At 38.4% G+C, this 12859-nt stretch overlaps 1 protein-coding gene across 9 annotated transcripts in view; it reads right to left on the bottom strand.

Moving 5' to 3' along the window:
- Positions 1-12859, bottom strand: part of HTR4 (5-hydroxytryptamine receptor 4) — a 211706-nt gene that overhangs the window by 50851 nt on the left and 147996 nt on the right. For all 9 annotated transcript variants that reach the window (XR_010840322.1, XR_010840320.1, XR_010840321.1 and 6 more), the window contains one exon: positions 8796-9364. Coding sequence is in view for 1 of the 9 variants with exons in the window: in XM_067032130.1 (XP_066888231.1) it covers positions 8796-9364 (569 nt within the window). In the remaining 8 variants the exon portion in view is untranslated. The remainder of the gene's footprint in view (positions 1-8795; positions 9365-12859) is intronic.

Below are 12859 nucleotides of genomic sequence, written 5' to 3'. Positions count from 1 at the left end.
AAAGACTTGTATGCAGAAAACTATAAGACACTGATGAAAGAAATTAAAGATGATACAAATAGGTGGACAAATATACCATGTTCATGGATTGGAAGAATCAACATAGTGAAAATGACTCTATTACCCAAAGCAATCTACAGATTCAATGCAATCCCTATCAAATTACCACTGGCATTTTTTACAGAACTAGAACAAAGAATTTCACAATTTGTATGGAAACACAAAAGACCCCGAATAGCCAAAGCAATCTTGAGAATGAAAAATGGAGCTAGAGTAATCAGGCTCCCTGATTTCAGACTATACTACAAGGCCACAGTAATCAAGACAGTATGGTACTGGCACAAAAACAGAAATATAGATCAATGGAACAGGATAGAAAGCCCAGAGATAAACCCACACACATATGGTCACCTTGTCTTTGATAATGGAGGGAAGGAAACACAGTGGAGAAAAGACAGCCTCTTCAATAAGTGGTGCTGGGAAAACTGGACAGCTACCTGTAGAAGTATGAAATTAGAACACTCCCTAACACCATACACAAAAATAAACTCAAAATGGGTTAAAGACCTAAATGGAAGGCCAGACACTATCAAACTCTTAGAGGAAAACATAGGCAGAACACTCTATGACATAAATCACAGCAAGATCCTTTTTGACCCATCTCCTAGAGAAATGGAAATAAAAACAAAAATAAACAAATGGGATCTAATGAAACTTAAAAGCTTTTGCACAGCAAAGGATACCATAAACAAGACCAAAAGACAACCCTCAGAATGGGAGAAAATATTTGCAAATGAAGCAATTGACAAAGGATTAATATCCAAAATTTATAAGCAACTCATGCAGCTCAATAACAAAAAAACAAACAACCCAATCCAAAAATGGGCAGAAGAACTAAATAGACATTTCTCCAAAGAAGATATACAGATTGCCAACAAACACATGAAAGAATGCTCAACATCATTAATCATTAGAGAAATGCAAATCAAAACTACAATGAGATATCATCTCACACCGGCCAGATTGGCCATCATCAAAAACTCTAGAAACAATAAATGCTGGAGAGGGTGTGGAGAAAAGGGAACACTCTTGCACAATGATACAGCCACTATGGAGAACAGTATGGAGGTTCCTTAAAAAACTACAAATAGGACTTCCTTGGTGGCACAGTGGTTGAGAGTCCGCCTGCCAATGCAGGGGACACGGGTTCGTGCCCCGGTCCGGGAAGATCCCACATGCCGCGGAGCGGCTGGGCCCGTGAGCCATGGCTGCTGAGCCTGCGCGTCCGGAGCCTGTGCTCCACAATGGGAGAGGCCACAACAGTGAGAGGCCTGCGTACCGCAAAAAAAAACAAAAAAAACAAAAAAAAACTACAAATAGAACTACCATATGACCCAGCAATCCCACTACTGGGCATATACCCTGAGAAAACCATAATTCAAAAAGAGTCATGTACCAAAATGTTTATTGCAGCTCTATTTACGATAGCCAGGACATGGAAGCAACCTAAGTGTCCATCAACAGATGAATGGATAAGGAAGATGTGGCACATATATACAATGGAATATTACTCAGCCATAAAAAGAAACGAAACTGAGTTATTTGTAATGAGGTGGATAGACCTGGAATCTGTCATACAGAGTGAAGTAAGTCAGAAGGATAAAAACAAACACCGTATGCTAACACATATATATGGAATCTAAAAAAAAAAAAAAAAAAAAAGTCATGAAGAGATTAGTGGTAGGATGGGAATAAAACACAGACCTACTAGAGCATGGACTTGAGGATATGGGGAGGGGGAAGGGTAAGCTGTGACGATGTGAGAGAGTGGCAGGGACATATACACACTACCAAATGTAAATTAGATAGCTAGTGGGAAGCTGCAGCATAGCACAGGGAGTTCACCTCTGTGCTTTGTGACCACCTAGAGGGGTGGGACAGGGAGGGTGGGAGGGAGGTTGACACAAGAGGGAAGAGTTATGGGAACATATGTATATGTATAGCTGATTCACTTTGTTGTAAAGGAGAAACTAACACACTATTGTAAAACAGTTATACTCAAATAAAGATGTTAAAAAAAATAAAAAATAAAGTTACTGTCAGCACCCTGAGTCCCTACTCTGCCATGGATCATCAGAGCTAATCAGCATAGAGACAGCTAAATAGAAGAGAAGCTAGGCCAGGGGAGAAGGAACAGAAGCATTCCTTCATTCCCTTGTCAAGTCTCATGATGTTCCAGGTACTTTACTAGGCTCAGAGGATACAGCAGTGAACAAGACTGGCAAAATCCTTGGCATTTATCCAATGAACAAAGAACTCTAGAATCAAATCCCTATTTAACCCCAAATCAAATCAATATGGCTTATTCCTATCACCTGTCACCCACGTGACTCTGTGTAGTCACAGTCTATATGTTCACACTATGCCTCCCAAGTGGGGAGTATCACTTGGCTTGAAGAATGACTGAGCTGAGGCCAGGCTTCCAAAGGAATATTCTCCCATATTTTACTGGTTAACATCAGATAAAATTATCATGTTTCTTCCTTCTGTCATTTGGATTTTGTACACCCAATGTTGAACAGCAGAGATGACAAGGCATCCTTGTCTTATTCCTGACTTGAGTAGGAAAGAAGCCAGTGTTTTCTCATTAGGATAGTTCTTCCTTTCTCTACTGTTATGTTTGATGTGAGTTTCCTAGAGTGGCAAAAGTAACTTCTATGAGACTAAGAGAGATGTTGGCAGATGGGGAAAACATAGTTATAGAATCAGGTTAAAGATATGACATGGAGAGAGACGCTGGCTCCAAATTCACTAAGAATCAGTTCATACACAGGATGAACCTGTTAAAATCCACTGCCCACATGCTGGCATTATGCCTCTTTCTTATATATGTGTGCATACAAATTAAAATAGCCCCAAGAAACATTTTTATGACAATAATTCATGTTTGGAAGCTACTTTTTAAAAAGACTATGTACCCAGGACTTCCCTGGTGGCACAGTGGTTAAGAATCTGCCTGCCAATGCAGGGGACACGGCTTCGAGCCCTGGTCCAGGAAGATTCCACATGCCGTGAAGCAACTAAGCCTGTGCGCCGCAACTACTGAGCCTGCACTCTAGAGGCCACGAGCCACAACTACTGAGCCCGTGTGCCACAACTACTGAAGCCCGCGTGCCTAAAGTCCGTGCTCTGCAACAAGAGAAGCCACTGCAATGAGAAGCCTGTGCACCGCAATGAAGAATGGCCCCAGCTTGCCGCAACTAGAGAAAGCCTGTGCACAGCAACAAAGACCAAACACAGCCAAAAATTAATTAATTAATTTTTTAAAAAAGAAAAAAGGACTATGTGACGTACATATCTATAGGACAAACTATTTCATCAGCCAACCAAATGGTATCTTCATTTCTATTTTGATTGTGGGCTGGATATTCTCAAAGAAGACAATTATCCAACAGAAAACAACCGAACACAACTGCAGACATGTCTGCTACTGTGTGTAATTGGTACAATCTGAGTGATCAAAGTCCTCTAAAAATGTCTTGCAAAAGCATATTTTATTTCACTGGCTACCCAACTGCTTGTTTAATAATAAAATGTCATGTAAGTCAGAGGGCTACGAGGATAGGACCAAGCATGGGAAACTTACTATTCTAAACCACTGAGGCCGGACTAGCTTGTTTTTAATTCAACCTGGAAAAGTAAAATTCCATTCTCTCAAAAAGATTTTAAGAGAAAAAAGTTCATAGTCTCATAGTGCTGCCATGAACTGGCTTTCCTCAATGTGAGTCTTGGGTTGTAGACTAAGTCCTCTATACTTTTTAGAGCCTCAGGGAAGATTTTTTTAAAAAAACAGATAATTTTGAATTTTGAGCATGTGAATCCTTCATAAACCTGAAGATAATCATGAAGATATTTCATCAGCAAAAATGTACTGATCATTTGATTTTATACTATTTTGCAGATAACACTGTGTGAGGGGCTATATGGTACATGGAGGAAAAAAAGCCATAGTTTCTACCCTCAAGGAATAATTGGCCTTATAGGAGTCAAATAAGGAACTCTATAATCAAAAGCAGCACAAATGCCATGAAAAAGAGTACTGTAAACAGGCCACTGCCATTCAGAAGAAGTAGAAAAGAACAAATGATCCAACTGAAAAAATGTGAAAAGGGTGATTTCTATAGTAGAGTTCAGTCTCTATCCTGAGGTGAGCTTGTATTAAATTGATTATTTCTTTGAATAGTCAACGTGTAGCCAGGGACAGGAGTCAATCTGAGATTACCATCTGATCTAACCTTAGTTACTTTTTAGAAAAGAGATTGAAAAATGCCTGGATTTGAACAAGTTACTAATCTTCACGGTTTGCAGACAAGATAGAGAAATATAAGCAGGATGGTAGAGTTAATGGATTGATAAATATTTCACCAAATTTATCCAAAGAGTCAAGATAAACATGAGAAGTGGTAACCCTATTCCTAACTCTTAAGTAGGCTGGACAAGACAAGTCTGGAATCAGAAAGACCTACGTCTGAATTCCAGCTTCATCATTTACTACTTGTGTGAGTTTGGGCCAGTTACTTACCCTCTCTAAACCTTGATTTTCTCATCTTTAAAATGACGATAATTATAATACCAAATTCTTTGAGCGTTGTAAAAATTAAATGCAATGATGTATTCAGAGTTCTTAAATACAGCAACTGGCACAGTCTTTTCTGGAATTATGTTAGGAATCATAATCATTATTATTAATATGGAAGGAGGTCTCTGGTGGCCTGCCCAGTACTTTGTCAATAGATGCCTTGGATGAGGAAATTGAAGGCACACTTATCAAGTTCCAAATTTTATATATGCAGCTATAAACTTGTTCAGGCATCATCTTATATTTCTGTGATTTATATTTTGCTCCTATGGTTGAATTTTACATTTATTTCAATTTAACTCCATATTTCCAATATTGGCTGATTGGTTCTCCTTTCTAAAATCTTTAAGTCTGCCTTCTAACATGTTAGTTTCCTATCAGAACTACAAAAAAAGTGTCTGGATTTAGTAACATGGTAGATGATAGCTCTACTTATGGAGATAGGGAAGACTCAGGAAATCTGTGGTTGGGGTACAAGATATAAAAGGATTCTGATTTGGATGAATGAAATTTGATATTCCAAAGAAGCACATAACTGGGGTTGTCAAGGAAGCAAATTGGATCTTGTGGTCTGGAGTTTAGAGGGCAGCTATGACCTGGAGATACTAATTAAAGAAAGGGCTGACAGCATGACAATTGTATTTAAAGCTATGGATGGTTAAATCACACCAAGTGAGAATGTAGTTTGAGGAGAGTATCAGGAACCAAGCCCTGAAGAACTCCAACATTGAGAAGCCAGGTAGAGAAGGAAGAACCTGTTAAGGATTCTAAGAAAGAGTTGCTAGTGAGTTAGGAGGAAAACCAGACAAGTATGGTGTTTAGGAAAATGTGGAAAATTTTTCAAGAAGGAAGTGAGCCAACTGTAAGAGGTCAAATAAGAATATTTTTTTCAAAATTTGAAACTTCTATAAGACAAAAGTTAACCAAAGTTCAAAACCAAGCAGAAGATGGGAGGATGTATTTGAAAATTATATAACAAAGGATTAATATTTGGAATATAATAAAGAACATCCAGAAATTAATCAGAAAAATAGAACAAAGTTGTCAGATAAAGTACCAAACATATGAAGGTGCAGTCAATAACTAATTTAAAAGAGGTTCAATCTATCAAATCATCTGGGAAATGCAAATTAAATGAAAGAGCATATTTTAAATTAGTATATTAATAGAAGATGCATAGTATCCAGTGTTGGTGAGGGGAAGGAGTAGCAGATACTCTCACACCCTACTGATGAAAATGCAAAGCACTATGGTGCTCTGGGAGGTCAATTTCATGGTAAGCATAACATTTTTAAATGCATATACATGTCAATAGTACAATTTCACTTTTGGTAGTTATCTGAGAGAAATAATGGCATATGCACAAAGAAATGTGGGCTTCCCTGGTGGCGCAGTGGTTGAGAGTCCGCCTGCTGATGCGGGGGACGCGGGTTCGTGCCCTGGTCGGGGAGGATCCCGCGTGCCGCGGAGCGGCTGGGCCCGTGAGCCGTGGCCGCTGAGCCTGGGCGTCCGGAGCCTGTGCTCCGCAACGGGAGAGGCCACAACGGTGAGGCCCGCATGCCACAAAAAAAAAAAAAAAAAAAAAAAAAAAAAAAAATGTGTTCCAGGGCATTAAAAATAGTACAGTTTGTAACAGCAAAAGATTGGAGACACCTACATATCTACTAATGGGAAATAATTAAATAAAATTTAATATGTATTTTTAGTACAGAAGATTATGGAATAGTTAAATAGAATGAGTTAGATTTATATGTTCTGAGGTGGGATGATCTCTAAAACACATTTTTAATGGATAAAAAGCAAGGTGCAGAAAAGTATGCACAGAATGGCTCTATTTATGTAAAATGAAGGGAGAAAAATCTATGAATTTGTATGTTTTTATGAATGTTTATAAATGCACTGAAAAGATTACCAGACTAGTGGTAATTCTTGTCTCTGAGGCTAGGGGTAGGATTAGCAGGATAAAAGCTGATTTTACTTTTCATTGTTTTGGTTTTATATTTCATGAACTTATAATTTGTTGATGTCCTACTTGTGGGACTTTTAAGAAAAACACATTTTCCTTAGATTGTGTTAAGTTAAAACAGTTGATCTGGAGAAATAATTTTATGGTTTGTTAATTTACCCATTGAAGCAACATATTGGGTTATTTGTTATGTAGCAGAAAATAAACAGGCAGGATTCCTGTCCTTGCAAGGTTTACACTCTAGTGGATTCATTTCGAATAGTTTTCTCTTCTATGTATAGGCCACCCCCACTCTTATAAGATTCCTCACCCCCACAGAAAAACACCTCAGACCAACTTTCTGTACTTCTCATGACCTCAGGAAGAAATAAATGTAAGGAATAAAGTGTGAAGAATATACACATAAGCCATCTCTAAACTGCCATCTCTGCTTAACAATCATGCTGCAGATTTCTAGAAGCAGCAGGGATAAAATAACATAGTATTAGTAAAATAGGTTTCTTGGAATGCCCTAGAAACCCTAAATTCCTTCTATGACTGTTTCTACGGGAAGAGGCACCAGTTCTAAACAACTGACTTAGTAAATGCACTGCTGGAGCATACTCTGTAAGCAGTGGGCAGCCTGTACTCAGGCAACTGCTAAGCTTAAATGGCTAAAAACTCGCTGGCATCCGCACAGAAGTTCTTGTACACACACTTTACTGTTGGATCCTTTCTATGACACTGACGAAGGCACAACAATTAAGAAAGAATGACAGCCTATAGGAGTATCTTTTGAGGCCTTTCCACCAGCTGGAATCTCAACATCATACTAGCCTTTAGCTACAAGTCTGCCCACACTGGTAGCAGAAAATTGAATTCATGCTTTTGAGCAGTCTCTGAGGCAAAGCATTGATATTTCATAGCAATTCCTATTTTTTTCTTCTTTTCTTACACATGCAGATGAAAAGTCCCCAGTTTTCAGCTGCCAGAACAGCTAAATATTGTCATCATCAGAGAAATTAAATGCTTGTCTCAAAGAAGGAACTGCTCTTTGGAAATTCCTGTGCATCTCAGGGCAAAGGAAAAAACTGTCGTTGACAATTCATCTTCGCTACAGGATGAATGTATTTATCACACATAGCTTTCCACAGCTAAGAACTCTAAGCCAGGGTAGCAAGAAAATTCTCAGTTTGGAAAGAGGCATCATGCCTAGTCACTGAACTTCAAAGTTACTCCCACCTCCGTCAACCTATGTGACCTTGGGTAAACCACCTGACCTTTCCACACTCTTTCATATTCCATTTCCTTCCTCATGCTGTTCTCTCTGTCTGGAATGCCTTCCTTGACATCTCCTCCAAGTCTCAAATTCTTATAAAATGCTGTTCTGTGATGTTTTACCCGATTCCCTTAACCAAATCAGCTTCTTTCCTACTCATATCCCCACTCTACATTGTCCATACTTCCAATATATCATATATCACATAGCATTACTATTGCATATTTATCATTCTATTTATTTTAGTTTAGTTTATTATGTTATTTTATGGCCATCTTAGGGTATCAGGTTATATGCTACTATTCACATTAGTAGTATTATGAGCACTTACTATGTATCAGGCCCTATATGAATACATTATCCCTGTCATAAAAGCCCTATAAGATGGGTATAATTATTATTACCATTTTTTACAGTTGAAGAAAATAAAAATCAAAAGGGATTATACAAATGATTAGCAGTGGCACTGAGAGTCAAAATAAAGACTATTTTACCATGCTTTTAATCACTACCCTAAAATACTACCTATAAGTATGAGTAGATAATATTTACTAAGTTCTTACTATATGTCAGACTCTGTACTATGTGCTCTACATATATTAGCTAATTTGACCCTCAAAAAAACCTATGATGTAGAAATCGTGATTATGATTTTCATTTTTTTAAATGAATTTAAGGTTCAGAATGTTTAAATGACTTTCCCAAATCAAAGAACTATGGAGGCTGGATTTGAATGTAGGTCATTCACCCCCAGTGCCTGAGCCCTTATCCACTACTCTATTCCATTAACAGATGGTAGAATTATTTTTTTTTAACCTTTGAAAGTACTGCACAAGTTTTCAAGAATAATCTATCTGGAAACAGAAAACTGGAAAGTTACCTCTTCTGAGTCCTGCAAATGAGCAAAATCTAACAAGCCCTGAAGCACTCACCTTAGCACATGTGTGGATCCATTAATGGTTGTGGTTGAACAAGGGACAGTCTGGCCCAGAATGGAAGGTCTTCGGTAGCGTTCATTGTCACAGCAGAGGATGATGAGGAAGGCATGTCTAAAAAACTTATTCAAGAAGGCGTAGAGAAAGGGGTTCAACCCAGAATTGATGTAGCCAAGCCAGAGGAAAGCGGTCCACACCTGCGCAGGGACAGTGTAGTCTACGAATGGATCCACAATATTGGTGACAAAGAATGGAGCCCAGCAGAGGCAGAAGCAACCCATGATGATGCACAGGGTCTTGGCTGCTTTGGTCTCTGTCCTCATGCGATGAGTGCTATGTTGGTCTGCTGGCTGGGGCCTGCCCTCTGAGGAGGCTCCTGCCCGTTGTAACAGCTGGATCTGACGGGCATGCCCCTTAGCTGTGACATAGATGCGATAATAGGCCAGCACCATGAGGAGAAACGGGATGTAGAAGGCCACCACAGAGCAGGTGATGGCATAGGGCTTGTTGACCATGAAGATGCAGTACGTAGAGTTAGAGTTCTTGTTGAACTTCCTTTTTTCTATCTGAGAGTTAGAGGAAGAGAGGAAATGAGGAAGGAAGGGAGAAAGGGAAGGAAAAAGTGAAGAGGAAGAAGCAGGAGGGGAATGAGAAAAATTGTAAGAAAAGCAAAAGGATAAAAAAGAAGAGAAAAGGAGGGTTTGGAAGGTAGAAAGAAGGGGAGAAGAACAGTGAAGGAAAGGGAGGGATGAATAAAAGAAAAAGGTGAAGGGAAAGGAAATAAAAAAGGTTTATCAGCAAAGCTTTTCTTTTTCTTCTAATAAGCCTATAGCACATAGAACCATGATGGCAGAAAAGGAATATACTTTTGGCTGCTTGGGTATTCTTATATCTCAGTATTTCCCATATAAAATTTGGAATCAGCTTATCAATTTCCATAAAAATCTTTTAGAATTTTGATTGGAGTTAGAATAGAATGACTGAGGAAAAATAACATTTTTTCAATGTTAAGTCTTCCAATTCACAAACATGATAATTCTTTCCCTTTACCTAAGTCTTTTAGAATTTCAGTAATATTTTACATTTTTGTGTAAATGTCTTACACATCTTTTGTTAGATTAATCCTAAGTATTTCTATTTTTATTCTATTGCAAATAGTACTACATTAAAATTCTTATTCCTAATTGTCTGTTGATAATATATAGAACTCAGTGAAAATTTTTTGTATATTGGCTATGTATCCAGGAACTTTGTTAAATTAGTAACTAATATTTCATCTTTAGATTCTTCTGAATTTTTTCCATGAATACTCATGTGATCTGCAAATAATGACAATTTCACTTCTTCCTTTCCAGTCTTAATACCATTTTCCTTGCATATTGAACTTGATAAGAACAACAGTACAATACTGAATAAAAGGGGTAATAGTGGACACCATTGTTACAGTCCAGTTTCAGGAGAGAAGCTTTCAATATTTTACTATTAAGTATGACACTTGCTGTAAGTTTTTTGTCAATGTGCTCTATTTGAGAAAGTTCCCCTTTATTCTTAGTTTGATGAACTTATATATATTACCAAATATAAAATAGATAGCTAGTGGGAAGCACCACATAGCACAGGGAGATCAGCTCAGTGCTTTGTGACCACCTAGAAGGGTGGGAGGGAGACGCAAGAGGGAGGAGATATGGGGATATATGTATATGTATAGCTGATTCACTTTGGTATAAAGCAGAGACTAATACACTATTGTAAAGCAATTATACTCCAATAAAGATGTTTAAAAAAAGAATAAATAAAATTTCTGTGTATACTTACACATTCATCATCATGAAAAAAATTATGATTGTATATTGAATTGTATCAATGTATTTTTGGCAGTAATGAGATGATCATGTGGGTTTTCCTTTCTTTCTTTTATTCATAGTGAATTACATTGATTGTGTTAAATTCCTGGCATAAACCTCATATTGGATACTGTGACATACTAGATCCCTCTTAAGAATTGAAAGACTTTTTTTTCCACCTATAAACTCTGCCTGCTGACAGCTCTTAGTTACCATCCTTCTCTAGAAATAGTCCTTGGCTGAAGAGAGCTGTGTAACCCAATGACTCTTCCCTTCCTGAGGTCAGCATGCATGCAGTGTGAATATACACATGAATAGAGATATGTATCATATATATTTTGATTCATAACATACTATTTCATTCATTGTGTATACATTTAGTATCTTGTCCTATAGTATTGATATATTGTAGGGTTATAGTATATCCTCCTATTGAATTGACATTTTTAATCATTACAAAATCTCTTTTTATCTAAGTATTACTTGCCTTAAGTCACAGGAATCTAACTCTGTATTTCACCTAGGAACAAAGATTCATGATTTGCTAATTCAGTATTTGCGGCAACTTTATAGACCCTAATTACCATGAATAACAAGGATCAACTGTACATGTGTTATGAACATCTGGGTTATGCTAGTTTCTCTCTAGGCAGATTCAATGTGCAAATGAGTAAAAAGATATGAAGTGCAATTATAATACCATGGAGCAAATACTAGGCATGTTAATAGTAAGCAGATGCCCCATTCAGTTACATGAAGTAAAGAGGGGATGCTTCTATCTCACTCTCACAAATGAACAAAATTTCCTAGGTTATTCCCCTTGAAAATTCTACGTCAGAAGGTAACAGTGCTGTACCCTTGTTACAAGTTTTGATGCACAGAAGCTTATGCTTCCAAAGCCTTCTCCATTAGAGATTAAGTTTAGCACAAACATAAGAACATAGACTCTAGAGTCCTGTAAGCCTGGGCTTAGATATAGTCACCACCACTCCCTACCAATGTGACTTAACCTCTTTGACCCTCAGTTTCCTGAGGACAATGACAGGATTTACATATACCATTACTGTGAGGCCTGAGCGAGATAATAATGATTAAATTAACATGGGGCTAGGCACACAGTAAGTGTTCAACATTTGTTGGCCATTATAATTATTAGTCTACTGGTTATTGGAAATTTGAATTTCATTTCCCCCAAGAATGATAAAAATGAAAGTTTGAAAGAAGAGGGATAGGATTTAAGAAAATATCCATACAGTCTCCCTTGTACGGATCCCCTTTCACTTCTCCACTCCTCTGTGCCCAGCATTTCTTTCAGAAGCCCAAGGAACTCTCGTTCTGACATACCACATGCAAATCCTGGCCCAGCCTTGGTTTGAATATCCTTTCCTGGACAAAGAATAAGGCAAGATTAGGGGCTAGGAATGGGATGGAGAGAGGAAGGGGCAGCTCCTACTCTGACTGGTCCTCTTGGGCCAGAGCTCACTCTCAATCTCTCCTCCCCATTCCCCTCCCTACCACAACACCGTCCTGGGATCCATTTTAAAGTGACTGCCTGACAACTTCCTTAGGGAATATATATACCTGCTAATGGATCCAGACCACAGCTTTCGATCTTCATTACAAGTTTGATATTAAAAACATAGTATGTCAGAGCTGGAAACTCTTCATGAGCATCTAGACAGGGCTTGGCAGATGCCTGGCAGCTGTGCCATGTGCTGTTCTCCTGCACCACTGGAAGACACTGTTCCCACTGAGGACCCATGAATTTTCTCATCACAGCCCTTCAGGAAATGGGTCAGGGACAGAGCTAGGCTCAGGGTCCAGTTCTCTCGACTCCTGGCCCATACATTCTCCAGAAGCCCCCACCTCCATGACAGGTTTTCTGTGGGTCACTGTAAGCCTCATAGGGTCTCAGCATGAAATGAGATGAAGGCCTCTTAGGGCACATCACTTCCGTCAGGCTCTGGAGTATGTCTGCTAAGCTTTGAACATCTGTTTCGCTATTCAATAGCTGTGTGACACTGGGCATGTTACTTCACTTTTTTGACCCTGAGTTTTCTCATCTGTGAAATGGGGAAAAAGTATTGTAATTTTCCCAAAGAGATGCTGTCAGAATTATATGTACTTAGTGTACTTTCTGGCATACAGTAAGCTTTTGAAAATGTTAGCCTGCTTTTTTTGTTGTTATTCTTGTTACTCAGACCGCTATCAGGGTCT

Source organism: Kogia breviceps, chromosome 4, assembly GCF_026419965.1.
Source record: "Kogia breviceps isolate mKogBre1 chromosome 4, mKogBre1 haplotype 1, whole genome shotgun sequence".
NCBI classification, from domain to species: domain Eukaryota; kingdom Metazoa; phylum Chordata; class Mammalia; order Artiodactyla; family Physeteridae; genus Kogia; species Kogia breviceps.
This window is presented reverse-complemented; position numbering and strand designations above follow the sequence as displayed.